This window comes from Podarcis liolepis (genome assembly GCF_965112155.1).
Source record: "Podarcis liolepis genome assembly, chromosome: 10".
NCBI classification, from domain to species: Eukaryota; Metazoa; Chordata; class Lepidosauria; order Squamata; family Lacertidae; genus Podarcis; species Podarcis liolepis.
Window position 1 is genome coordinate 17029857 of NC_139562.1, and position 26246 is coordinate 17056102.

The 26246-nt window shown below is 45.1% G+C and overlaps 1 protein-coding gene across 1 annotated transcript in view; it reads right to left on the bottom strand.

The window, feature by feature from the left end:
• Positions 1–26246, bottom strand: part of CALD1 (caldesmon 1) — a 195499-nt gene that overhangs the window by 67208 nt on the left and 102045 nt on the right. The window contains exon 3 of the mRNA XM_083464294.1: positions 17684–17797. Coding sequence (XP_083320420.1) covers positions 17684–17754 — 71 coding nt within the window. The 5' untranslated portion in view covers positions 17755–17797. The remainder of the gene's footprint in view (positions 1–17683; positions 17798–26246) is intronic.

Sequence of the window (26246 nt, forward strand, 5' to 3'; positions counted from 1 at the left end):
TATACCACTCTTAATTTCAAAAACCTGGGGCAGTCCACAAATCACTCTGCCAAGTACATAACAGAGCATAATAAAACCATAAAATTATCTCAAAGCAGCAACAAGGAAACCATCTCAGTCACTAGTCTTCAACTGGTGAGTCGTGAGGTGGGCTGCGACTTGAGAACTACCATCATGGTAATATATGATTAAAGATTAAGAAATAGCTCCCCAAAGCTATGTTCCGGTCCTGGGTCTGGAAAGGTTGAAGTCTATTGCCATAGACCATTTTGCAAATCAAATTGTCCTGAGCCAACTTACCTGACCCATAGTGAGACACTGCAAGAGATCTCGTTCGCATTCCAATAAACCCCAGAAATTGTTCTAAATTCCCACAGGGTTGCCAAGAGCCAAAATTAGCAAGTCTGGATTGCAGGCGCGCAGACACACATTCAAGACTGCCTCTCATGCAGGTCAGCTATTATCTTGAATCTTGTAGGGAGAGGCTGAAAGTGGGGGGGGGGGGGAGAGCCAACAACACAGAATGGAAAACAGAGAAGAGTTTCCTACTCTAAACAATGTTTGTGGTTTAAAATACTTTTGCTTGAAATCTACCCTGGGACTAAACACATATTATTCGTATGTATTGGGTAGCAATGTCAAATATTTTTACAGCAACAATAGCTGCTGTATGAAGCTTTAATAACTCTCTTCCAAAATGGAAATTAAAGGCTCAGACACACTTCCACTTCTCCCATGCTTAGAAGCCATGGGTCTGAGCAGTTTTCGGCTTGAACCACTCCCTCCCCAGGGAAAACCCACTCTTTAGCTCTAAATTGGGACAAACGACAATCTGCCGGAAACCCTCTTGCCATTTGCTCCGACTGAGCGGTTTTCCCCAGGGGGGAGCACTAGAATTCTAGTCCAAGTTCTGGCGAGATGTGGAACGCTACTCCATTCCTAAAGGAAGCATTTTCTGACATGGAGATGAAGAGATGAGAAAGCTTTGCCTGTTTAATTTCTGTCTGTCAAGGTGCTAGGAAAGACGCAAGGTTAAAGAGGACGGAATGCCTAATAGGACAGAGTAATATCTGGTTTTCAACATCATGATATATCACCAGCTAAACATCACAATGGGATGCGGGTGGCGCTGTGGGTTAAACCACAGAGCCTAGGACTTGACGATCAGAAGGTTGGCGGTTTGAATCCCCGTGACAGGGTGAGCTCCCGTTGCTCGGTCCCTGCTCCTGCCAACCTAGCAGTTCGAAAGCACGTCAAAGTGCAAGTAGATAAATAGGTACTGCTCTGGCGGGAAGGTAAACAGCGTTTCCGTGCACTGCTCTGGTTCGCCAGAAGCAGCTTAGTCATGCTGGCCACATGACCTGGAAGCTGTACGACGGCTCCCTCGGCCAATAAAGCGAGATGAGCACCGCAACCCCAGAGTCAGCCACAACTGGACCTAATGGTCAGGGGTCCCTTTACCTTTACCTAAACATCACGATATACCAATATATTGTGACGTCTGAAATAAGGATGGAGCTATGTAGTGGCACTAACTGGTTTTCCCTGCATCTTGATTTTTGCCGGCCCCTGCTCTTGTGATTCGCTGCCCTATGCAGGAGGCTGGAGAGAGCTGAGCCAGCAGAGTTAACAGGGGCTGCAGGAATCGAGAGAAACATTGGCTGGCTTCACGGTTGTTCCCACATTGTGATTTTTGCATAGCACACCCACACCATGATTCGCAATATATTGCCAGGTCAAAAATTATGAAACCGGTATCATGATATGGGCTTCAAACCAATTTTGGATGATATATCAATATATCACCCAGCCCTAATGTGTATCCTTCTCCAAGCACTATAATCCTAAAAGAACTATTACATTTTTTATACCATCCCTTTACTCGTGACACACATCCTCCCAACATTTTCTCCCTCAAAACAACCTGTGAGATAAATTAGGTTGGAAGAATGTGAATGGCCCAGCATCACCTAAGCTTTTGGACTCAGCAGAGATTTGAATCCAGGTTTCCCAGATCTGAAGTCCAATGAAGTTCAGCCACTAGACGTATGGTTCCCAACGTGGGGCACACACCCCATAGGGGGGCAATTTGATTTTTAAGGAGGGCAATTCAATAATGAGTTAGACCTAGTTAATGGCCTTTTAGGCTTCCTCCACATGAATAGGAGTTGACTTTTTGAATAATAAGAATTATATGTCACAGGGGGCATCAGGATTTTAGAGGTGCTTAGGTGGGGCATGGCCAAAAAAAAAAGGTTGGGAACCACTGCACTAGACCAGTGTTTCCCAACCAGTGTTCCGCGGCACACTAGTGTGCCGCGAGACGTTGCCTGGTGTGCCATGGGAGGGAGGCGGGCGAGTCGGGCGGCGAGAGGCGGGGCGGCGGCGGCGGCGAGGAGAGGCCGCCCAGCGCGGGGCTCTCGCCGTCTGCCTGCCTGGCTGCCTGCGTGGCGCTGACGTCACGGGGCTGTAACGTGCCCCACATAGGCATACGCGGGGCGGCAAGCGAGCTCCCTCCCACATCCCATCGCCACTCGCTTCGGCCAGCCTACTGGGCTGTCGCAGGCGGAAGGCCTGCGCATGCGCGAGGTTTTCGCGCCTTCGGGATTCCCTTCACGCCTTCCTCCTCCCAGGTCCTTGAGAGCGCGGGAAGCGGCTGTGCGAGACCGGCGTTGAGCCTGGTAGGTATTGCGCTTGCCAAGGCAGTCATTTGGGAAATGAAAACTTGCAAAGCAAGCAACCAGTTCAATCTGAAGTACGTGTATGCTTAATATCCTGTATCTGAAACCTGTTCTGCCCCCTCCCCCACACTTGGTGCCATTTTCATCTACACATGCAGCAGAGTAAGTTGACCCAGAATAGTACCAATTCAGATGGCAGATGGGAGAATGACAGTGCTGAATGCTTTCCCATGTAGAACAGTCCCTGCAAATAAAAACCTAGCATATTTGGAAGAGGGATGCTAACCTAACCATTACCTTCTATGCTGTTACTATTTTTTATTTTTTTTTTACATAAGTAAAAAGTGACCTTTCCCCATCTGGCATAGTGGTGTGCCTCGAGATTTTTTTCATGAAACAAGTGTGCCTTTGCCCAAAAAAGGTTGGGAAACACTGCACTAGACCATTTCCTGGTGTAAGAGAGTGCTCCATGTTACAACATGTACCCTATGGATCTATTTCCAGCACCTGAGTGCTGTTCATTCTTCAGCCCCTCCAGTGATGGGACTCATATCACTAGGATAAATAAATAGCTAAGTTTTCCATGGGTGTCATTAAGACTTCCTTCCCGTTTCTCTAGAGGGAGAAGTGAGTTAATAAAGCAGAGTTAGCTGGCTTAAATCTAACTGGTGGTTTAATATATTCCACATGAAGCAAAGGAGGCTGCAGGAGACCACACCAGTAGTTTAACACTCTGACACCCATATTTCAGTCACAGTATATGGATTTATTAGGTAAGGGATACGCAGAGGGCCGTGGCTGGTTAAGGCAGTGACATCCTGTCCTCCCCTTGGTGGCTCAACAGGCTTTCGTACATCTGATATTCATTCTTTTATTGGGTTCTTTGAATGAGAGTAATAGTTCTTCCTTCCAATCTGCCACCAAGACACCAGCCAACCAACTGGTAACCTCCACATGTCACTCTGATAACTAGCCAACGAAAGGAAAACTAGCCAGGCATCTTATATTGCACTTCGGCTTGTAGCTCATAACAGCTCAACAGCCATGGCTGAATCAACCTCCTAGTTTTTCTGCCTTCCTCCAGGGACTGACACCCCTTCCACAAACACACACAAACAGGGTGGGAAATTGCCAAGCATCTGGCACTCAACAATGAATGGTTGGGGCATTATCTGGACCCGATTCTTCCTTTTGCTAATGAAAATGCTCCATTTTCTTTGTTTGCAGACGCAGGACACTGTAAACAAACAAGTTTGCTCACGCTTTGTGCCATTTCCTGCTGTACATTCTTCAGATTCTCCTTCCCTCTTTATCTTCTTTTTATGTATGTGCCCTGGAGGCTTCAAGGAAAGTCAGGGTCCCCTCCTGTAAACGCAGAGCTGCCCTTGAATCCAGGAAATCTCAGCTCAAGTGTCTATCGCCCTCCCCCTGTACCCCATCGTGAACTCTGTGGGGTTGCCTTGAGCATGAAGCTCAATTGGCCTTAGTAGTTCCCCAGTTTACAGAGCAGAAAAAACAGGGCCCTATTAAAAGAGTTGTAATATTCAGACATTAAGACTGCACTGTACACATTTGAGACAGAGTCTCATTGAGTTCATCTGGGCTAAATACAAAGTATAGATGCAATATAAAGCGAGCAGGTTTATAATGGGAGAGAGTTTCTTTGACTGATATGTTAACTTGCCATTCCTTGATATTTTCTAGGCTTCATCCATGTATTAAAACAGACCACCAGAAAGCCTGTATGTTTCTCTGTTTGCATTGGCTGCCAGGAAATTAATAACCAGATTTTCAACTCAACTCTGAATGTCTTTCTTCTTTGATATGGCTTGCAGCTAAACAAAAAAAAATTATGAACACAACAACCACTACAGAAAATGGAGGCAGCACCACTGCTGTCATCTGCTTTGGTTCAGTCAGCACCATGACCCACCAGTTGAAGACCAAGGGCTTCCCAGATGCTGTGGATTTAGAAACATGCCATTCCAAATGTTCTAGGGAGGTCCTCCTCAAATGTCCACCCTGATTCACACACTGCACATGCCTTGAAAATGTGGAATCAGGCGTGATCACGTTTTGTTTTATTTGTGGATTTTGTGAACATGCAGAACCTCCTTAGAGCAAGGAAAAACACAAGGGCATTTGATCATTGTTGGTCTTCTACCTGAGAGGTGAAAGTGCGAATCTCAGCTACGAAAACCTGCTGGGTGGCCTTCTGCAATTCACTACCCCCAGGCGTCAATATCCTATCATTAAAATTTGGTGACCTGGGTCACTGGGCTGAGGAGGAACGAAGAAAGAAAATGGGGCTGGCTATAAATCTTAAATAAATAAATTGAGCTTAATTTCTGCGGATATGATATAACCACTTTCATCTTCTGCATTTCTGATTAGCCTTTGATGGTGTTCAGTTTAAGTTGAGAAGCACTACCCGCACTGCATGCCTCAGGTTTTCCGTGGGTATCTAGTTGGCCACCATTATAATAGGATGCTGGACCAGATGGGACATTGGCCTGATTCAGCAGGGCTGTTCTGATGTGCTTACAGTATGTTCTAGCACAGGCTTCCTCAAACTTGGCCCTCCAGACGTTTTGGAGACTACAATTCCCATCATCTCTGACCATTGGTCCTGCTAGCTAGGAATCATGGGAGTTGTGGGCCAAAAACATCTGGAGGGCCGAGTTTGAGGAAGCCTGTTGTACCATCTGGGAACACCTGCCCCAAATACAGCCCGTCCAAAGGCAAACGGACTTTGTATGTCTGTGTACGTGCATGAGAAAGAGAAGACACGATTGTGTTCTATCTAAATAAGCACCTCATTTATTTCTGGGAAAGAAATTTGAGGTTGGGTGGAGCCAAATTTTCCCAGAATATATTTTTCAGTGGGGGCGAGGGATTCAGAAAAAGAAAGTCCACTTTGCAGAATTTTCCCCATATATGCTCCACCACCTCTCCTCTCACATTGTCCTGGAACAACAATAAGTCCAAGGAACAGTGGAGGATGCAAAGTGTCCCCCAACACCACAAACAAACAAACAAGAAACTGTTGAGAAATTTCCCTCCATCCCTATCCCTGCCCACAATTTCCCTATCCGAAAACATTCAACCAATGTGCACCAATATGTCATATAGCCATAGATGACAAAGCTTAACTGACCCCAAACAATGGTGGCTGGTGCTCTTTGGCAGAAGGCAGGGAGGTCAACAATAGGGGGAGCCAAAAGCAATGATGAGCCAGCTAATTCTACTTTTGCCCCCTAAAGGATCCTAGCTGTAGCTTCTCTTCACCATCATGTTAAGAAGAGAACAGCATCTAGTATAAAATCCCAGTTGTTTATTTATTTTTTAAAAAACAGCATGAAAATCCAAATTTAAATACATATTTTAAATATGGATTTTGAATTATGTTTCCTATGAAATACACGTTTCTAAATGCATCTTATCCTAAAATATGCAAAATAGCCTGGGAGGTTTTGATCGGATAAGTTCAATCAGAATTTGCAAAGAACTAATTCCCCAAGCACCCTCTCCCATCACCCCACATGTAAAAACAGACGGATATTGTGCATTTTGGCAGCCCCCACATTCTGGCACCTTAACCCAGAGGCATCACAAACTGCCCCAGATCTTTCTGCTTATTTCACCCTATTTCTCTGCCCTAAGGCAATCCTTTGTTGACGCCTGCAATCAGACCCAGCTCAGCACTGCAGCGAGAAATGCACTGTTATCTGTGTTGCTGACCTTCAATGGAATACCAGCTTTGCGAGCCTTGCCATAAATGGAATCTGCAGGCAACCAGTATTTAGAAAAGGGCAACACCCATCTGTTTTACAGCTACATGCCGCTGCCTTATTAAGACATACAAGTGACAGTTCAGAGGGAGAATCTTTGGAATGTTCTCACTAACAGAGACCAGAAGAAGCGGTCGTGTCACATGGGCTGCAAATGAACTATTCACAGACAAAGTGTGCAGTCCTGCCCATTAATTTGCTAGCATAGATTATGGCTGGGGGTGGGGAACTAGAGGGACCTGACATCTTGAAACAGACATTTTAGTGGCTTCTACAAATATGGACCTGAGCAGAGTTGCCACCCAGGCAGATTTTTACTGGGCGAGCAAATATTTTATCCGCTTCTACAGTTGCCAGAGATAAACGAAGCAAAGCCAAAAATAAATAAAAAACCCGCAAAAGAGTAGATTTACTATTGCTTCTTAGTTCACACATCGGGGTGGATTTCGGGCTGTGCAAGCGTGCAATGGGCACTGAGCCGAGGGGGTGCTGTCTCAGAGCTCAGCAACTGAGGCACTGGGCTATGGGGTAGAAGCAGGGTCCTAAAGTCCTCTCGCCTCTTTCCCAAAACCTAGTCAGCGCTTTGCCAGCTTCAAGGAGGAGGTAGGAGGACTCTTGAACCTGTCAGAGCCCTCTCACCTCCTTCCTAAAGTCATATGCCTCCTTATCCGCCTTTGGGAAGGTGGTGTGAGCTCTGGGGAGGGGCTGCTAAATTTTGGCCTTGCACGGGCCACCGTAGTACCCAAATCTGTCACTGCACACATTTTGGATGTCAAAGCCCTGCCTGCGTATTGAGGCATTCACTTGGGACAAGGCTGCATTTGTAGGACAGCCACTGCCTGATGTCTCAACTCAGGCCACTCCTCTGGAATATCTACAGTGCACCATTACCACCTGAGCAGGTAGGCTGAAGGTGAGGAGCAGGCCGCAGGTGCTACATCTAAGCAGCCTCTAAACAGGAGGAGAAATGGCTCCTTTGCAAAGGAATGTTATTCTGCAGGGACAGAGAACCCACAGCACTCCAGATTTCCATTACAGTGGTACCTTGGGTTGCAGATGCTTCAGGTTACAGATGCTTCAGGTTACAAACTCCGCTAGCCCAGAAATAGTACCTCGAGTTAAGAACTTTGCTTCAGGATGAGAACAGAAATCGTGCTCCGGTGGTGTGGCAGCAGCGGAAGGCCCCATTAGCTAAAGTGGTACATCAGGTTAATAACGTTTTCAGGTTAAGAACAGACCTCCGGAACGAATTAAGTTCTTAACCCGAGGTACCACTGTAGCTCCAGCCAGCATGGAGAATACTCAGGGATGGTGAGACTAGGGGGTCCAACAAAATTCAGAGCACCCCACTTTCCCCATCCTTGCAGTAGAAGCGTTTTGGCTACGGGAAGGAATTCTGGAGAATTCCATTGGAAACAGGAGCAGAAATTACCACAGTCTGCATGTTCGTTTGTTGACAGAATCAGAAATATGACTTGTATCCGCTATCGTTGGAACCAAAACAGAAATGGACAGGATATCAGCATTTAGCAGGAAGCTTTTTGTTTGCATGAAATATCATTAAAAGCAAATGAGCAATAAATATGATATTTGGCACGAGGTGACTTCCTAAGGTCCTTGGGTTTTATTAGCACATTTGGCATTAATACAGAACAAAATATATGTCCAATGTGATCATTTTTATTAGTAATCACTTATGCAGATGTTACAAACATTTATGTACAGGCCTAAGCAAACGCCCATCCTTGTACTAAATGCAGGTAAGCCAAAGTATTTATGGAGTGCTCTTCCTAGGGAGGCTGCGTGTCACCAACCTTGGCATTGTTTCCAAGTCAGGCAAGGATTTTTGTTTTCCCAGGCTTTTGGACAGCAATGATATTATATATTAATTATATTATTATATTATATTATATTATATTATATTATATTATATTATATTATATTATATTATAAAATCATAGAGTTGGAAGAGACCACAAGGGCCATCGAGTCCAACCCCCTGCCAAGCAGGAAACACCATCAGAGCACTCCTGACATATGGTTGTCAAGCCTCTGCTTAAAGAACTCCAAAGAAGGAGACTCCACCACACTCCTTGGCAGCAAATTCCACTGTCGAACAGCTCTTACTGTCAGGAAGTTCTTCCTAATGTTTAGGTGGAATCTTCTTTTGTAATTTCATTTTTTTGTAAAAAATAATAATTACATGCTTATAAGTTACTTCTTTTTTTTTTACTGGGAAGTGATATGTAAATTTAACAAACATAAACCTACAAGTAAAATAAATGTGCTAAAACAGATCACTCTGTAAGGTGGCAGGAAATTTTCCAACGCAAACTGGTTTTTTTCCCCTATGCAAAGTTCGCCAAATGAAACCAAAAATTTCCCAGAAACACCACATACCTTTTGATGGTTTTTGCATTATTTAGAGTTATATTGTGCCCAACTCACAGAATATAAACACTTGTAATAAAGAAATAAAATACCGTACTTTTCTGTGTATAAGACTAGGATTTTTTCTTTTACAATCATGCTAAAAATTGGGGGGTCATCTTATATATGGGTAGTGTATAGGGTGGACGTTTGATTGGTTGCTGCCGTGGCTGTCAGTGGCTATTGTGTGTGTTATTGGTTTCTGCGTCAACGGGTGGTGCTGATTGGCTGACTCTGCAGCAATTGGGTGGGCAATTGGCAGCTTCTGCCAGCGAAGGGACATATGAGAGGCGGATTTAGCTGCACGTGCAGGTGAGAGATTGTTGGCATTTCCCCCTAAAAAAAGCTTAACAACTCTGGGCAATCCTCCCCCCAAAAAGCTCAAGAAGTTTGTGCCATCTCCCCCCATTTTCTTAAATTTGAGTCCCCCAAAACAGGGGGGGGGGGCGTCTTATACATGGGGATGTGTTATACACGGAGAAGTACGGTAATTGGGGTTTTTTTGGGGGGTACTCACCCCTCAAATAGGGCTGGATTTGGTCCCAACATCTCCAGCTGCTGAATATTCGGCTTCAAGAAGCAGCTGAGATAACAAAACTTGGTTTGTTTGTGGAAGGGCCTCTTTGCTTACAGATACGGAGATTCCTTTTAGGAACATTCGGATTAGACATGTCGCCGCATCTGCAGCATTTGCAGCCTCTATGTTTGCAAACAGAGCCATCTCCACGAAGATTTGAAATGCCACACAAATTACACAGTGTTTGGCCATAATAAGGGATTGCACGCCAAACCCCAACCCACAGTTGCACGCACATAACTACATTGCCTTCATTGAGATTTCACGCACTAAAACCAAGAGTGGAGTATTACCAAGTACGCTTTCTGTTTTTGTCTCCGTTTGCTGCCACAGAGCAGTAGCCATTGAAAAATGATAGCAAAGTCCTTTGCAGACAGACTTAAGGAAGATTGTCCTCCCTATCTCATGACTAGCAGCTCCCATAAGAGATGCCAGCCTTCAGTTTAAAGGGCAGCAACTTAGGCCCCATCTGCACTACAGTGGGACCTCGGGTTAAGAACTTAATTCATTCTGGAGGTCCGTTCTTAACCTGAAACTGTTCTTAACTTGAGGTACCACTTTAGCTAATGGGGCCTCCTGCTGCTGCTGTGCTGCCGCTGCACAATTTCTGTTCTTATCCTGAAGCAAAGTTCTTAACCCAAGGTACTATTTCTGGGTTAGCGGAGTCTGTAACCTGAAGCGTATGTAACCTGAAGCGTATGTAACCCGAGGTACCACTGTATACCACTTTAAAACAGCTGAGGCTTCCTCCAAGGTATGCTGAGAATTGCAGTTTGTTTTGAGTGCTGTGAGTTTTTAGGAGACCCCAATTCCCCACAAAGATCTACAGTTTTTAATAATCAATCCTTCTTCCCCATGGGACACAGTGTGACCGATAGTTCTCCCCACAACAGGTTACAATGTAAAAGCTGCAGGTTTTAGTACATTTGCCTGCAATTTTGGAGCAATACTCTGATATGATCACATTAAACAAAATCGGCTACCGAAACGTTTACTTAACTTTCTTTGAATTGCATGCAGTTCTTTGACATGAACTCCAATCTGTGTTATTATATAGACAGGGGAACTGCTGAAGGAAGCTATTCTATCTATTGTTTTGTTGTTGTTTTTTGCCTTTTTCTTTTTAATGACACCATAGTCTTCCCTTAGGAAAATTAATGACATTATTTCATTATTAGCCCAAAGCAGTTTTGATGTATTCTTCTTGTAATAGGTATGAGTTACTCGTGCGTAAACTGGTGCCTTTCTCGGTTAATTTGCCTTGTTAAACCTTGCTGACTGCACAGCCCCTTCTCATCGTGGCTGCCTCAGTCACTGGCAGAATCCGTCAGTGGGCGTTTCTTGAACCTCTTCCAACATAAAAGTTGCTTGACACCCAGTCTCCTCCTCCTCTCACTGCGCGGGAGCCTTCTGCGCAGGGAAGGCGTGGGTAGCGGAGGACCTGGGCTCTCCTCACTGATGTCCAGTGAAGAGTCCTGGAGCCCTCTCTCCAATTCCCCCGTCTGCCCCCGTTTATCCCTGGTGTTGCGCTGATTGGCTTCCCCCTCTATTGAGCTGTTTCTCCCCCTGCTGCTGGGTCCTTCGCCAGCATCATCTGGGAGCCTCCCCTTCGCCTCTCCCTCCGATGTCAGTTTCCTGACACTTCTATACCCTGGTGAATTTAGAAAATAAGACACCAAAGTTTCTATGTAGGAAACAAAATACTTTACAAACATCAGATTTGTCTATCATCTGTGAAGTGTGAGATACCTTCAGAATTTAAAAGGGAATGAATATAAGGTTTTAAGAAACTTCAGCATCTTCAGAATAACAAAGGAGAGTCATCCCACAAGCACATAGCTGCAAGAACACTAGTCTCCCTGGGTCCTTGGACTTTTAGCCTGGAGGAAAATAGCTTCAAAAAGTAGCTTTTTAAGAGTGTGTAAATATTTTCTTAAATAGTTACACTACTTACACTCACTTAAAGGTCTCTTTACATTGCTGTTGTAAATCAGCAGATGAAAATTAAGGTCATAAACAACAAAGTCCTTTAATGAAAATGCCTTTTTCAGCTATAACAGCAGCATTGGGAGCCCCCAGCTGTAACATGGAAAATAAATCTCATAGCTGTAAAGTTGTGTGGTTTACATATGCCCCGAGGAGGCTCTTGCAAAGACATTTCATTCTGAGTCATTTTCTTGTTTTGACCCCTTAGGGAGGGACACAGCTCAAGGGTAAAGACCGTAATTTGCATGAAGAGGGTCCTAGGTTCAGTCCTGGACATCTTCACTTACACGATGCGATGAGGGTAAAGAACTCTATAGGAGACCCCGATGAACTGCTTTCAGAGTAGACAATATTGGACTAGATGGACAATACTGGAGGAAGGGTCATGCCTCAGGGATAGACCCCAAGCTTTGCGTACAGATGGGAATTCATACTAAGACCATCGTCTTCAGGTAGACCTGGAAGAGACCTTCATCTGGATCCCTGGAGAACTATGCCTATCAGTGTAGATTTAAAAAGTGCAATGGATAAGAGTACCTGCTGTCTATGCCCACCTATGCTCTACCTGTATGTATAAAGCAAAAATTGCCAAGTCTCCCAGGTTCTCTTAGGCAACAGAGACCAAAATCTCTGGCTCTACATAGGGTTGCCGTATCTCAAAAGGTGAAAATCTGGCTTGCATCCTGTGCAATCTGAGGTGTCAAGGCTGCAGGGCCCCCTTTGCTCCAGAGCTGCCCAACACGCTGCTGGCACATGCAGGGTGCGGGGTGACCACAGGTTTCCGGAGCCTCCGGTTTCCGGAGGCAGGGGGCACCATTTCCAGCCAATCTCAGGCCGCTGCGCTCCTCCCAGAGTCACCTCGCTATGCTTCCCACCGGGTGCGTGGCCAAGTCTGGCGCACAACAAATGTCACGTCTTCTCCAGCCAAGCGCACTGTGCAGCGCACCGGACACAGGACACAGGCACTCTCAGTGGCCCCACAGGAAGTTCCAATGGGCCTCTCGGGCTGCCTGCTCCTGGGCCAGTGAGGCAGCTGGCAAGGCAGACCCATCCGCCATTTGCTTCCTTTTCTGCCTCCCTTTTGCTTCTGCATCTGTGACTGGAGCTGTTGGGAAGGCTGGGTTTGCCATACGTCTGGGTTTTCCCAGGCATTTTACCACTTACCAGAAATTTCCCCCGGATGCAATTTCTGAGGGCCCAATCCCAGATATTTCTGGGGAAATGTATGGCAGATGTATGGCAGCCCTAGCTCTATAACACCTCATCGCTCAGGGAAGTTGGGAGAGCAGGAGAACGTGCTAAAGAAAAGCCCATTTTACTCTTCTAGTTTCTGGGATTTGGTTTTGTTCAAAAGACAAAAACACAAGAGACTTCTTTTTAAAAAGCACCAAGCAACAGCGCGGTGCACGGGTGGCGCTGTGGGTTAGAACCACAGGGCCTAGGGTTTGCCAAGGTTGGCGGTTCAAATCCCCATGATGGAGTGAGCTCCAGTTGCTCGGTCCCTGCTCCTGCCCACCTAGCAGTTCAAAAGCACATCAAAGTGCAAGTAGATAAATAGGTACCACTTTGGCGGGAAGGTAAATGGCGTTTCCGTGCGCTGCTCTGGTTCGCCAGAAGCGGCTTAGACATGCTGGCCACATGACCCAGAAGCTGTACGCCGGCTCCCTCAGCCAATAAAGCAAGATGAGCACCGCAACCCCAGAGTCGGTCACGACTGGACCTAATGGTCAGGGGTCCCTTTACCTTTAAGCAACAACACAGTCCTCGAACAAACATTACTATTTCTGAAAGTCCAGCACAGCACAATATTTCCTCAATCCATCCCACCACAAAATGGTGGTTAACCATAGAGGGTGCAGTAAGCCCAAGTTCAAGCTATGCTTCATACCTATAACTTTAGTTGGGAAGGCCAGTCTTATTCATTTATATTTATTTCAATGACTATTTCAGGCTGGAGCACAACTTCCTAACAGTTATAACACACATGCTAAAAGGTAAGAGCAGAAAAACATGATCCATCAATAGTAGGGATGGGGGAGAAATTTGGTTCCGTTTCTATTTAAAGATGAATCTACAGTACCTAATACACACTTTCTGAAACTATACAAAAACCGAAACACAGCCATCCTTTGGAAGTCTCACTTCTGCCATTACAGTCCTCCAGCCGAGTAATGTTTACAAAAATGCATATATTAGAGTGCAAAAATATGACATTTCAGTGAAAGTAGCATGCACAAATGTGTTATATTAGGGAAGACCGCTTTGCCAAAATGTGTCGGTCAGGAGAAATTCGCTCTAAAATGCTGGAAAATATTCATGAGGATTTCTTTTTAAATGCAAGCTAATGTGGAGAACTAAACTGAAGACTCAAAAAATGAGAAGTTGAAATTAAGCCAAAAAAAACCCCTGACAAAATCACCCTAATCAATAGGAAGAAACCAGCAGGCAAGTCATAACCAAACAGTCCCATGAGTCCATCCCAAATGCTTACAGAAAGAGGTTTTATTTTAGCACCAAAAAGTAACCTCCATTTGGCATTATGAAATCAAGCTGCTGCAGTGCAGAAGACCTGTCTCGCACCCCACATAATGTATAGCTCCCAAAAGGGTGATGTTAAGGAGTGCCCTGCTCCCCGAGGTGGGTCTTAAAGGCCAGGCACGGGGGAAAGACATTCCTCCAAATAGCCAAGTCTCAAACCACTCAGAGCATTGTAAGTCATATCTAGTGCCTTGAAATCAGGCCAGAGCACAATGGCAGCCGGTGGGTTTATTTGAGGACTGCTGTTATGTGGCTCCTATAAGATGTTCTACCCAGCATATTTGCCACCGCATTATGCAGCAAGTTGCAGCCTCCATGTCATGTTTAAGGATTGTAGTCACCCAGTCGATAGCTTAGCAGATCATGGATGACAGAGGTCAAGCTATCCCTGTCTGGGAATGGCTGAAGCTGGTCCAAAGACTCCATGACCAAGGCCACTTGGGCCTCCAGCGACAAAGATGAATCTGGGAGTTCTCCTAGACAATGCACCTAGGATGAAATCCTCCAACCCACAGAGTCTCCATATAGAGAAAGAGATTGTTCCTTGCTGTTTTAAACAGCCACCCTAGCAAGATGCCCACATCCACAGACTGTTACGCAGACAGCCATCTTGGATGTTGGCCACACGTATAGAGAGGAATTCAAAACGCCCGTGAGCTTGCCCCCAGTCCTTGCCAAATCAGGAAACTTCAGCTGGATATATGGGGGAGGGGAGAGGGAAATACTGATACCAGTATAATTCAAGCCAGATCTGAATGGTGCAAGTGTTCAGTTAAATCCCTAGAGTGTTTTAAAACCTGGAAATACTGCGGGTTTCAGGCCTTTTGTTTAATTAGTTACAATAGCACAGCTAATCAATCTTCAATCAGTTGATGGATTTAACATATACATTTCCCCATCTATACGCCATTTCAGGTCACAGACTTCATGCTTGACTTCTCCACAGATATATTCCTTGGAAGGCTCAGCAAACCTCTTTCAGAGGTTTTGCAGAAATGCAAACAGAATGCACTTTTTAAACCCCTAACCTAAATTGTTACTTTACTTTATTTCTAAAGCTCCCATCTGAAGAATATTGTATAACTAGGCATTGCAGGACCAACAGGGCTACCACCACTGCAATGTGGTTACGTCCAGAACAGGGTAAGGACGCAGTGGCCTTCCAAATGTCATTGGACTACTACTCTCATCATCCCTGACCATTGGCCATGCTGGCTTGGACTTATGGGAGTTGGAGTTCAGCCATATTTGGAGCGTCACAGTTTCTTCCACTCCCTGGTGTAGAGCAGAGCACATGGCATGAAGCATCTCCTCTCCACAGTCAGCCAGCGAGGTGAGACAGGAGCAGAGACACCATGAGGTCATGCCATGTAGTTGTGTTATATCCCATATTACCATGGAGATGGGGTGAAAATGTAACAGTAACATTAGGAGAGATGTTCTAGCCCAGCTGTACCAGAAAGAAGCTGAACCCAGAATGCTGCTCCACTTCCCCAGCCCATCTGGCGCCTGTGAAAATGGGATGGATCTCCCACCCAGCGAATTTCTAGGTAGGGTGGGCAATTTTTTTCCACATTGCCAGAGGTAAGGGGCTTACTGGGAACGCGTAGCAGCTCCCCAACCCCTTCCTTTCATTGTTAAAAATTCAGTGTAAACAGCAGGAGTAATTTTTTCTCTCAGCGGCCTAAAGGGCTGCCATGTTCCCCCATAATGCCTCACTTCAAACAATGCTATGCCTTGACATAACATCACCCCAGGGGCTTTTCTCTCAAATGTTTTCCCAATTGTGAAAATTCTGCAGTACAGAAACTCACAAAACTCTGCCCACAGACTTGTAGGGGGGTGAATGCACACATGTCATAGGAGGCAACAGTGTGCCATCATGCCACCTTCAATAACTGGGGTTAGGGAGAACCAGCTCAATACTGGAAGCAAGGTCAATGTCAAGGTAACATGGCTGGGCAGTAGCTGAGTCCCACCTTATTGCCAGGGCCCCACTCCTTGGAGCCTCCCAACCTCCTTGCTTGGTGTGGCTGCCATCTCAGAAGAACTGAGGAGAGCAAGGAGAAGCAACAGTAATCTCCAAAGGCTTTGTCCTCTCTCTCTGGGAGGTGGTGCCAACTGGGTCCAGAGGGAGAGGCAATGGCAACAGCAGTGTACCTGCTCAGAGTGGGAAGCCCATCCCACAGAGATCATCATGCCCAAGGACCTCCCCCAAAGTAGCTGAGAGTTTCCGTGCACCCTCCATTTGCATCCACACACAAGCTGGCCCAAATGAGGAGTCGGCAATCTCATACACGTGAACAGTGGAATGGGCATTGCACGCAGCTTTTCAAAACAGCTCCTTACAGTGACAATCCCTGGACACCAAATCTTCTTCGACAAGACTCATATTCTGAACTGAATGAGGATTAAAGGCGAACTGCTTTTGCTCCACCTACTTGGCTTATTCCCATGCCAACTAAAACACGCGAAAATGCATACCCTCCAACAGTTTGAAGCCAGTATCTGGGACGCCATCTTCCTGGTTTTTATCACTAGAGCACGGCAGCCATTTTGGTTGCTGTGATCTTGCATGATTTCGCGATGCGACCCCCCCCAAAAAAAAGCACTTATCAGGGCTTCACGCCCAGAAACACACATTTTGGGCTGCCGCACAAGATTGCAGCCCTGCAAAAAGCGCTTCTTGGGGGGGGGGGAACGAAACGGCAACCAAAATGGCTGCCTTCTCTCACAATAAAAAAATGGAAGGTATGCAAATAACTTCACTAAGCCCTCTTTCACAGAACTAATAACAGCAGTTGGTTGGGGGGTGCTGATGTGTGTGTGTGTTTAGACTTCTTGCCAAATACACCTCAGCTCTCATTTGGCTCACACACCACTAGGATGTAAAGGAAGCACCCAGAATAAATTCTGTTGCAGTTCATAGTAGGCGTATAAGTGGTTAAAGAGCACTTTACCTGGGTCTGAGCTCAGGGAACAGTGGTTGAGCATTGCAGCATTTGCCAAGCAGGCATCCTTGGGATTAGGCGCTTATCTAAGGGCCATGAGGTGGTGGATTTGGCCCACAGGCTATCAGTTCCCTACCTTGGGCTTAAATAGCTTTGTTCTCCACCAGTACCATACAAAGGGAACAAGCAAGAAATTGTTCCAGAGGATATAGTCCGAAAGGATGTGTTAGAATTAAACACTCTATCCACTATTAATAAGCAACGGTATTTACTGTTGCCTACTATACTGTTAAGGACACATTAAAAATGTTCCCTACCAGCTTCTCAAACACCCTGTAATTTCATCGTAGGCTCTCAAACAGGACTGCGTCGACTTGACAGTAATTAGACACTTTAAACATGGCTATTACCAGCTTCTTCTGCTCCCTTCTAATAAGGCCTATAAACTGTCTTCTGCCTCCTCTCTCCTTCAGGTAATTCCCTCCCAAGGCACAAAAGGTGGCAAATGGAATTCACAGAAGGGCCTAGTGGTTGAGGAACTGCTGCGTTCATACTATGCAAAAAAAGAAAGAAAGAAAGTTGCTTTTCTTAAACTTCCAGGCAGCACGGTCTGTTGAACCATGTCTCTTCGGTTCATTTTAACGGGAGGAAGTCTCAGAGACAAGGCTTTTTTAAAAAGTAAAAAATAAAACTGCAGACAGCATTTCCAAATAAAATTTAATTACTCACCTCTCTGCTTCCAGGCGCATCTCCTCTCGTTTTTGCCTCCTGAGCTCTCTGCGACGTTCAAAGTCGTCCATGGCGTGCACTCAGACTTGGATAAACCCCCCAAATCAGACTGAACTTCAGGGAGAAAGAGAAAGAGAGAGGCGAAAGTTGCTTAGAACAACACATGGAAATAAATGAAAGGGTGCCTTTAATTAACTGGGTTACATTAAATTTTGTTCGCCTTTTAAATTCAGCTCCAAATTCAGTTCTCTGTCACATTCCCCTTGATAGTAAACTGGATCCCCAAAGAGTCACCGAGATAAAATTTTAAAAATTTTGATGCAACACATTTTGGAATTCAGCTCCCTAACTAGAAATTAAGATGATTTAAAAGTAAACAAGAACATTTTCTATTTGTTATATGAAGGCTTTTTTGTACCGGGGGAACAGTCTTTTTTAAAAAATAAAAAATATATAAACAATTTTATTATTCCTTAAGATTGCACAACAGTTGACAAAACAACTATACATTATTGAACCACAGTCTGGGTATAATAAACATGAGCAATGTATACATTTTAACATTAGTTAAAATGTTCCTGGAACTGTGAATGAAATATTAGTTAATTTGTAACATCACTATTATACAATTGCAGACTTGAGGGAGAGAGAAAGAGGAGGGGGAAACTGTAAATAAAGTAATCAAGCAACTTTTTCCAGCAAGATGCTACCCTGAACTTGAAAGATCTTTTGCCTTGCTAGCCACACTACTAAAAGGAGGAATTTTGGGAAGATTAAAGGTGGCATTAGGGGTGGAGAGAGAGAACCTAGTGTTTTAAAACATCACCCAGTCAAAGGCAATTTTGCTATAAATCCTTCTTCGGAAAGCAAAGCTGGGGGCTGGCACATTTTTGCTGGGTTTTGGGGAAGAAGGGCGGGGAGGGGAGAAAGAGACAGAACTTGATCCCTGCAATTTAAACAGGCACCTACCTTCCTCCTGAGGGTTTACTCCATGAAATATTTGCTCTCTTCTATAGCTCCTTCATATGCAAAGCCCTCTCACAGCCTTTGGTTTATATCCTATCGAGACAAATATAGGAGAATTCTCCTGCAGGCCCCAAACTTAAAAATGACTACCAGAAAAGGGAAAGCTGCTCTCTTTTTTGTCCCTGCTTTGTTTACAGAGCTGTCAGTGGTTAGTTAAACTCTGCCTGGAATCTGGCATTTAAGGCCTGCTCCAAGATTGCTTCCTGTGCAGAACAGGAGGCCCTCAACTTCCTCTGGAATTCTAGCCTAGACTCTGCACTCAGGGTGCTTTTTTTTTATTTAAAAGGGAGAGAGGGAAAAAAGAGTCCTCCCCCCCTCCCTCATGCAAAATTTCCAACCCTTTACTCCAAGTTCAGGCATTTGCAATGAAGGAAAGAGGAAAGAGAAGGGGCGGGAGGACACGGGGTTGATGCACAGTGCAATTTTAAGGAGACAAAAAGAAAACTGGAATTAGTTAAAGCTTGCCTGCTGATTATATGTATATATAGGGTTTGCTCACATATGATTACTTGGTGGAAGTGAGACGGAGGAGAAGGGAGACCTATGCAGAGGCCTTCCTTAATATTTGAACAGGAAGACTGTTGCCATGCTTATCGAGTTGAAGGGCACATCACACGAAGGTGGAGGAGGGGAGCTGGACAAACATCAAATATTTTCCTATTACAGTGGTACCTCGGGTTACATACGCTTCAGGTTACAGACTCCGCTAACCCAGAAATATTACCTCGGGTTAAGAAATTTGCTTCAGGACAAGAACAGAAATCGTGAAGCGGCAGCGCAACGGCAGCAGGAAGCCCCATAACATTACCATGATACTCTTTTAAACAGTCACAGCTTTCCCCAAAGAATTATTGGAGCTCTAGTTTCTTAAGGGTGCTGAGATAATTATGGAGTTCCTATTCCGCTCCTGGAGCTACAATTCCCCGAGTGGTATAACAGCTACTCACTCTTCTTCGCAAGGGTGTTCTAGGAACTGTAACTCTCTGGCTGCAGTTGCAGTCCAAAATACCCAGAGCACCAGGTTGGCAAAGACTGCTCTAGGCTCTGCCCTCTGGCAGAGAGCTCCACCCCCCAAAGCTCTCACCCAGAACAAATAACCACACAATATCACAGCATTGTGATATTGTGAGAAAGGCGGTGGCAAACCTAGACAGCATATTAAAAAGCAGAGACGTCACCTTGCCAACAAAGGTCCGTATAGTTAAAGCCATGGTTTTCCCAGTAGTGATGTATGGAAGTGAGAGCTGGACCATCAAGAAGGCTGATCGCCGAAGAATTGATGCTTTTGAATTACGGTGTTGGAGGAGACTCTTGAGAGTCCCATGGACTGCAAGAAGATCAAACGCATCCATTCTTAAGGAAATCAGCCTTGGGTGCTCACTGGAAGGACAGATCGTGAAGCTGAGGCTCCAATACTTTGGCCACCTCATGAGAAGAGAAAACTCCCTGGAAAAGACCCTGATGTTGGGAAGGATGGAGGGCACAAGGAGAAGGGGACGACAGAGGATGAGATGGTTGGACAGTGTTCTTGAAGCGACAAACATGAGTCTGACCAAGCTGCGGGAAGCAGTGGAAGACAGGGGAGCCTGGCGTGCTCTGGTCCATGGGGTCACGAAGAGTCGGACACGACTAAATGACTAATAGTGCCACTGTATTCTGCTCTGGTCAGACCTCACCTGGAGTACTGTGTCCAGTTCTGGGCACCACAGTTTAAGAAGGACACTGACAAACTGGAACGTGTCCAGAGGAGGGCAACCAAAATGGTCAAAGGCCTGGAAACGATGCCTTATGAGGAACGACTAAGGGAGCTGGGCATGTTTAGCCTGGAGAAGAGGAGGTTAAGGGGTGATATGATAGCCATGTTCAAATATATAAAAGGATGTCATATAGAGGAGGGAGAAAGGTTGTTTTCTGCTGCTCCAGAGAAGCGGTCACGGAGCAATGGATCCAAACTACAAGAAAGAAGATTCCACCTAAACATTAGGAAGAACTTCCTGACAGTAAGAGCTGTTTGACAGTGGAATTTGCTGCCAAGGAGTGTGTTGGAGTCTCCTACTTTGGAGGTCTTTAAGCAGAGGCTTGACAACCATATGTCAGGAGTGCTCTGATGGTGTTTCCTGCTTGGCAGGGGGTTGGACTCAATGGCCCTTGTGGTCTATTCCAACTCTATGATTCTATGACTAAACAACAACAACATCACAGCATTTGGCAAACCTATTGTGCTCAGCTAGATCTGGAAATGGGATGCGGGTGGCGCTGTGGGTTAAACCACAGAGCCTAGGACTTGCCGATCAGACGGTCGGGGGTTCGAATCCCCGTGACGGGGTGAGCGCCTGTTGCTCGGTCCCTGCTCCTGCCAACCTAGCAGTTCAAAAGCACATCAAAGTGCAAGTAGATAAATAGGTACCACTCCAGCGGGAAGGTAAACGGCGTTTCCGTGCGCTGCTCTGGTTTGCCAGAAGCGGCTTAGTCATGCTGGCCACATGACCTGGAAGCTGTACGTCAGCTCCCACGGCCAATAAAGCGAGATGAGCGTCGCAACCCCAGAGTTGGCCACGGCTGAACCTAATGGACAAGGGTTCCTTTACCTTTACCTTTAGATCTGGAAACAGCAGCAACTGTTTTCAGCTTGTTTCTGCCAAAGCAAGGAGCAGCAAACAATGGGAGACAAATGCTGAAAGTTCCTAATGGCCAAATGATGACAAACGCAGAAGGGAAACTCAGTTTCTGGCACTCTGATGCAGAGACACTGAATGCAGGCATGGGAGGAAAACGATTAATTCTGATTGACTGGGGTTATTTAAGCAGAGGCTAAGGGTCTATCTGTCAGGATGTTGTAGCTGCGCTCTACGCTGCAAAAGCTGCTCGGAGCAGGGTGGGTAGACTAGATGCCTTCCTAGGTCGATTTCCTTCAAAGCAGTGTTCTATGGCCAACATATCAGTGATGTGGAGCTGTGCCAACCTATCAACATCCAAGCACCCATGCGCTGCCGTACACATGAAAACAGATATATGCTTGCAGCACTTCAATGGTCATTCAAGGATCGCAGTCCATATCGCGCCCCACCCCCCATAGTATTCAATGATTAAGGGTATGTTCTGCTATATACTATACAAGCAGCCTCAGGCCTAGCATTGCTTGGGCATTCTAAGAAACCAAAACATTGGCGCAGTTATGAAATCAGTGATTAAAATCAGTGCGGTTTTGAAAGGCTCGGTCCACCATCTTGATTCAAAATGGGGCCCAGCTGTATCCAAACATAGGCAAAAGCCCTCGCCTTGATCTTGGAAACTTACATTTCTTTATGATCACTTAAGAGGCATCCAAACAAACAGTGAACATGCAACTTTCCAAAATGTATAGCAATTGGTTTAGTCTCCAAAAAAAGTGTGCAAATCTCAGAGTATGGCTGCATTTTGGCTTCTGTATCTTTTCTACAAAGTGCTGACTGGGCAGTTTACCTTTATACATGATCTCCCCCTTCCTGAATGCAGGCCCTATCTAGAAGTTGCTGGGGACTTGTGGTGGCAGCTGATTCATGTCCTAATCTCCCCACCTGCCATAGACTTGGTAACTTCCAGCATAATATATGGCAGACATCTCAGTCAGCCTTCCCCTTGCCCTCCGAAAGCCAAACTGATGATTCTGAGTGGAGGGTACAGCAGGGTGAAATGGAATGACATCACACCACTCATTTTCTTTTACTAGGCTTCTTTTTAAGTAGCAAAATTTTAATATGAAAAGTACAAAATGGGGAGGGGGGGAATCACAAGATCTTTTTTGAAAAAAGAATCCTAGTCTCTACAGTAGCCTTAAATGCTTATTAGAATAATGAAATCGGGGCACAGGGAAGGCATGCTGCTCACCCCCCAAAAGTTGTAATGTAAGAGCACGCAAGATTTCGTTAAGATGATACAAGCTAGAGTTGTGGTCTGCAATACTACAAAGCTTAAGGAGGCTGCAGAAAGGATCTGGAGGAAGTGGACACATATTGTAAACAATTCACAGTGCCCAAAAACAGCTTAGAAAAAATTGAGGGATGATGGTGGAGGTTAAAGTGGCCACAGCTGAAGGTCACCAACTCTTTTAGCAGCTGCTATTAGTGGAGGCATGAGACTGACTGGGTCTGTTTGTATGCATAGCCTCGTCTAGGATGTGAAATGGCCAATTCCAAGCGCACCGTACGTTCTGGCCTTTGAGGGTATAAAATGTATTGCTTCAGTTGCGTGTATGCTATGGCATCTGCTGAACCACAAGCAAGCGACCCCAGGGAAGAAGACAGGCGAGCCGTTCCAATTCTCCCTTCCCCACCCCCCTTCACCATCCGAAAAGTCGACCAAACTAGCAGCAATCCTGACTCGAGCTTAGGTTGTTTAAACTGGCACCCTGAATTTATAGCTATGTCAAGCATTCTTCTGCAATATCTAAAAGAATTAGATATTCTTAGTCCGTCTGGAAGGAAAACAAATAAATCTGTTTTCTATCAAAACCTGTTCAGAAATATTTGGAAGTGAAAAATTCTCCAGAAGACTACAAGGGAGGGAGGGTCATTGGCCATTGTTCAGACCTGCTATAAACAGGGACAAGTTTTGCAGAAACTGAGAAGTGGTTGAAACCACTCAGAGGCACCTGTTTAACCCTTTGGCGTGCTACATGTAAACCAGGGGGAGAAATTAGCTTGGTCTAAATGTTAATGAAAACCTACCCAGCTCACACTTTCAAGACCCACACACAAGCTGAAATGCAGCTGTCCTTCAAAACTCACAGCCCTCCTCATTTTGTGATGCAGTCCTCCAATCAGAAAATGCATACAGACTGTGTATTTTAGACTAAAGTGGGAACAAAAATGCATATATTACTGAAAATAACACAAAAAGCATCCCAACAGGGGAAATTGCTTGCAAAAGTGACTATATTAGGCAAAATAGCGCACACAAAAATGTGCTTCTGGAAATCTAGCGGAATGTAGTAGAAGTTTAGTGCTCATTTCTGTGCTGATAATTCCCATTAAAAAAACACAACCCATTTGCAGCCCTAGAAACCCATATTGTGGGTGCTTTGCTCGCGTAATGAAATATTCGGCAGTATTTTGGCACACCTCACAGTGAATCATAGGGGAACGGAAGCATGCATGAGTGGAAAAGGGTAGGGGAGTGATAACAGGTCCATTGACAATCCTTGTTGTGTCATACCACAACCCACTTTCATGAATGAAATTGAGTGTGACGTGGTGGTTTATCAGTCAAAAACCCACAATGCAAAATGTACTGCATTGCAAAAGGGGCATTCGGAATCAAGACAAAATGGCAGCATCTATCATCCTATCGTCCTGCTCAAAAAAAAGAAAATAAAAAAAGAAACCCCTCCATTTAAAGTTGTTCTGGACTGACTTCTCCCTCTGTGTTCCTTTCATGTAACCATGTATGCAGTCCTTACTGTAAACTTGACTATGTTTCCATGTTCATTGAAGATACTGAACTTGTGCACCACATTTTTTTTAAAATAGGATATGTATCCAGCAGCTTGCTTCTTCCCAAACAGAACAGCTCATTTGGGACGCCAGTTAAAATAAACACATTAGCTCATGTGAACATAGAAGTTTTGTTTGAATTCAGCCCATCCCTTCGTTCTTCTGTGTGTGCCTTTAAAGGCTTTCAAGGCATGGCAATCCTAGGCAAAACAACAACAACAGCCCTAAATGCCATTCAACTCGATATAGTTTTACAAGGGCCTGTTTGCTGGAAAACCAGGGCTGTGGAGCAAACTCACTGTGCATTGGGCAAAGCTGGTAAGTTACAAACTCATACTCACCCCCAACCTTCACGTCTGATAAGAGAGAAACCACTTTCAACCCTGGTGGCCTTAACGATTCCTTTTCTGCTCTGTTGAGAACAGATCCATGCAGCAAATCCAGTATACTGCACAGCAGCCAGATGCACCTTTAGTAATTGTGTAGAATAGGTGACAAGCTACACCTGCTGAAATCCTTCTTCTATCCAGCTATTAAAGGTGCAGGAGGCCTGCCTTGCATCTGCCCCCCTCCCCCGCTCTTTCCTGACTGTTTTCAGAAAATTCAGTCCGGCTTTATTAATTGAAATTTTAAATCGGCTTTCAAATGATTTCCTGAATGGGCTTCTCACTGTGAAACAGACATAAATTTGTGCATATCTGTGGAGATCTTTGCACGCAACACCAAGCCATGGTTTGGCATTCTGTGAGAAAGCACTGAGAACCTTGGGCTCATCCACACACCTCTCACTTTCCTCCCTGTTATGTACTGAGTTGAATTGGATCCAAAATGCAGCAGTCTGATTGGCCCTAGAACAATAGGATTCAGAATGCAGCAGTCTGATTGGCCCTAGAACAATAGGATCCAGAATGCAGCAGTCTGATTGGTCCACAGGAACCACCCAATCCAGCTCCAGGTGGAAGTGAATCCGCAACCTGATTCGCCTACAGGTGAATTAGCCAATCACGTGGGGCCCATTGTGTAAATAATGGATATAAACAGACATTCTGGGGAAACTTCCATTCCTGCTCACCACTGAGAGCTGAATAAATCCACTCTCGACTCCGAGTATATTTCACTCCCCATGTTCAACAATATTCCCTCCTGGTTCATAAGCAAGCACTGACCGTCTTCTGTCCATTTGGACAAAACTGTAAACTATGGTTTGTGACAAGTAAGGATTGGAAAGAAGGTATCTTGCCATGCAGGGGAAAAGAAAGAGCCACAGATCACAGGCCCTTCAGTGCACATTCATGTAACAAAAATCCATGGATAGGTATTATGTCTGAACATACCCTATGTATACTGCACTTGACAGCTTGTTTTAATTGCCCTCTCCCACGGCAGCACTAAACCCGCTTCTGGGTTTTTAATTAAAATGCTATATAAAAGCCTTAATCACCTGTGAATGAGCTTGTTTTATGAATGCTTTTATCACTCGGCCGACACCCTCCCTCCTTCTTTCCCTCTCTTTTCCCTCGCATCTTGCAGAACTCTGCGCTAAACAAAACATTAAGGTCATGCGCAAGGACAGTCGCAAGAAGCCAGGAAATGCAAAAGGTAAAATTCCAGCAGGAACACTAATTAATTCAGCTAGCTGCATGCTTTCAGCAGTATATTTTACAAGACAAACAACGATCCTCTGAGCTAACCTTTCACCCAGGGAGGGGGGATTCTGGAAAATAGTAATTCCATGCAATGCAGTCAGCAGCCTACAATATCTTTGAGGACGGGTGTGGGGATTGTTCAGAGTTAGGGTGGCCACATACAAACAGGGACAGAATTCCTATATAATACTTAGCATTTATAGAGTTCACCAGTACAATCTTGTTGTATGTAAGTACCACTGAGTTCAGCAAGGCTTCAGTTAGTTCTCTCTCTCTCTCTCTCTCTCTCTCTCTCTCTCTCTCTCTCTCTCTCTCTTTCTCTCATAGAATTGGAAGGGACCATGAGGGACATAGAGTCATAGAGTTTGGCCCAAAGTGAGGCTATACAAATCAGAGTTGTTGCATGGCAAGTTACCTCCC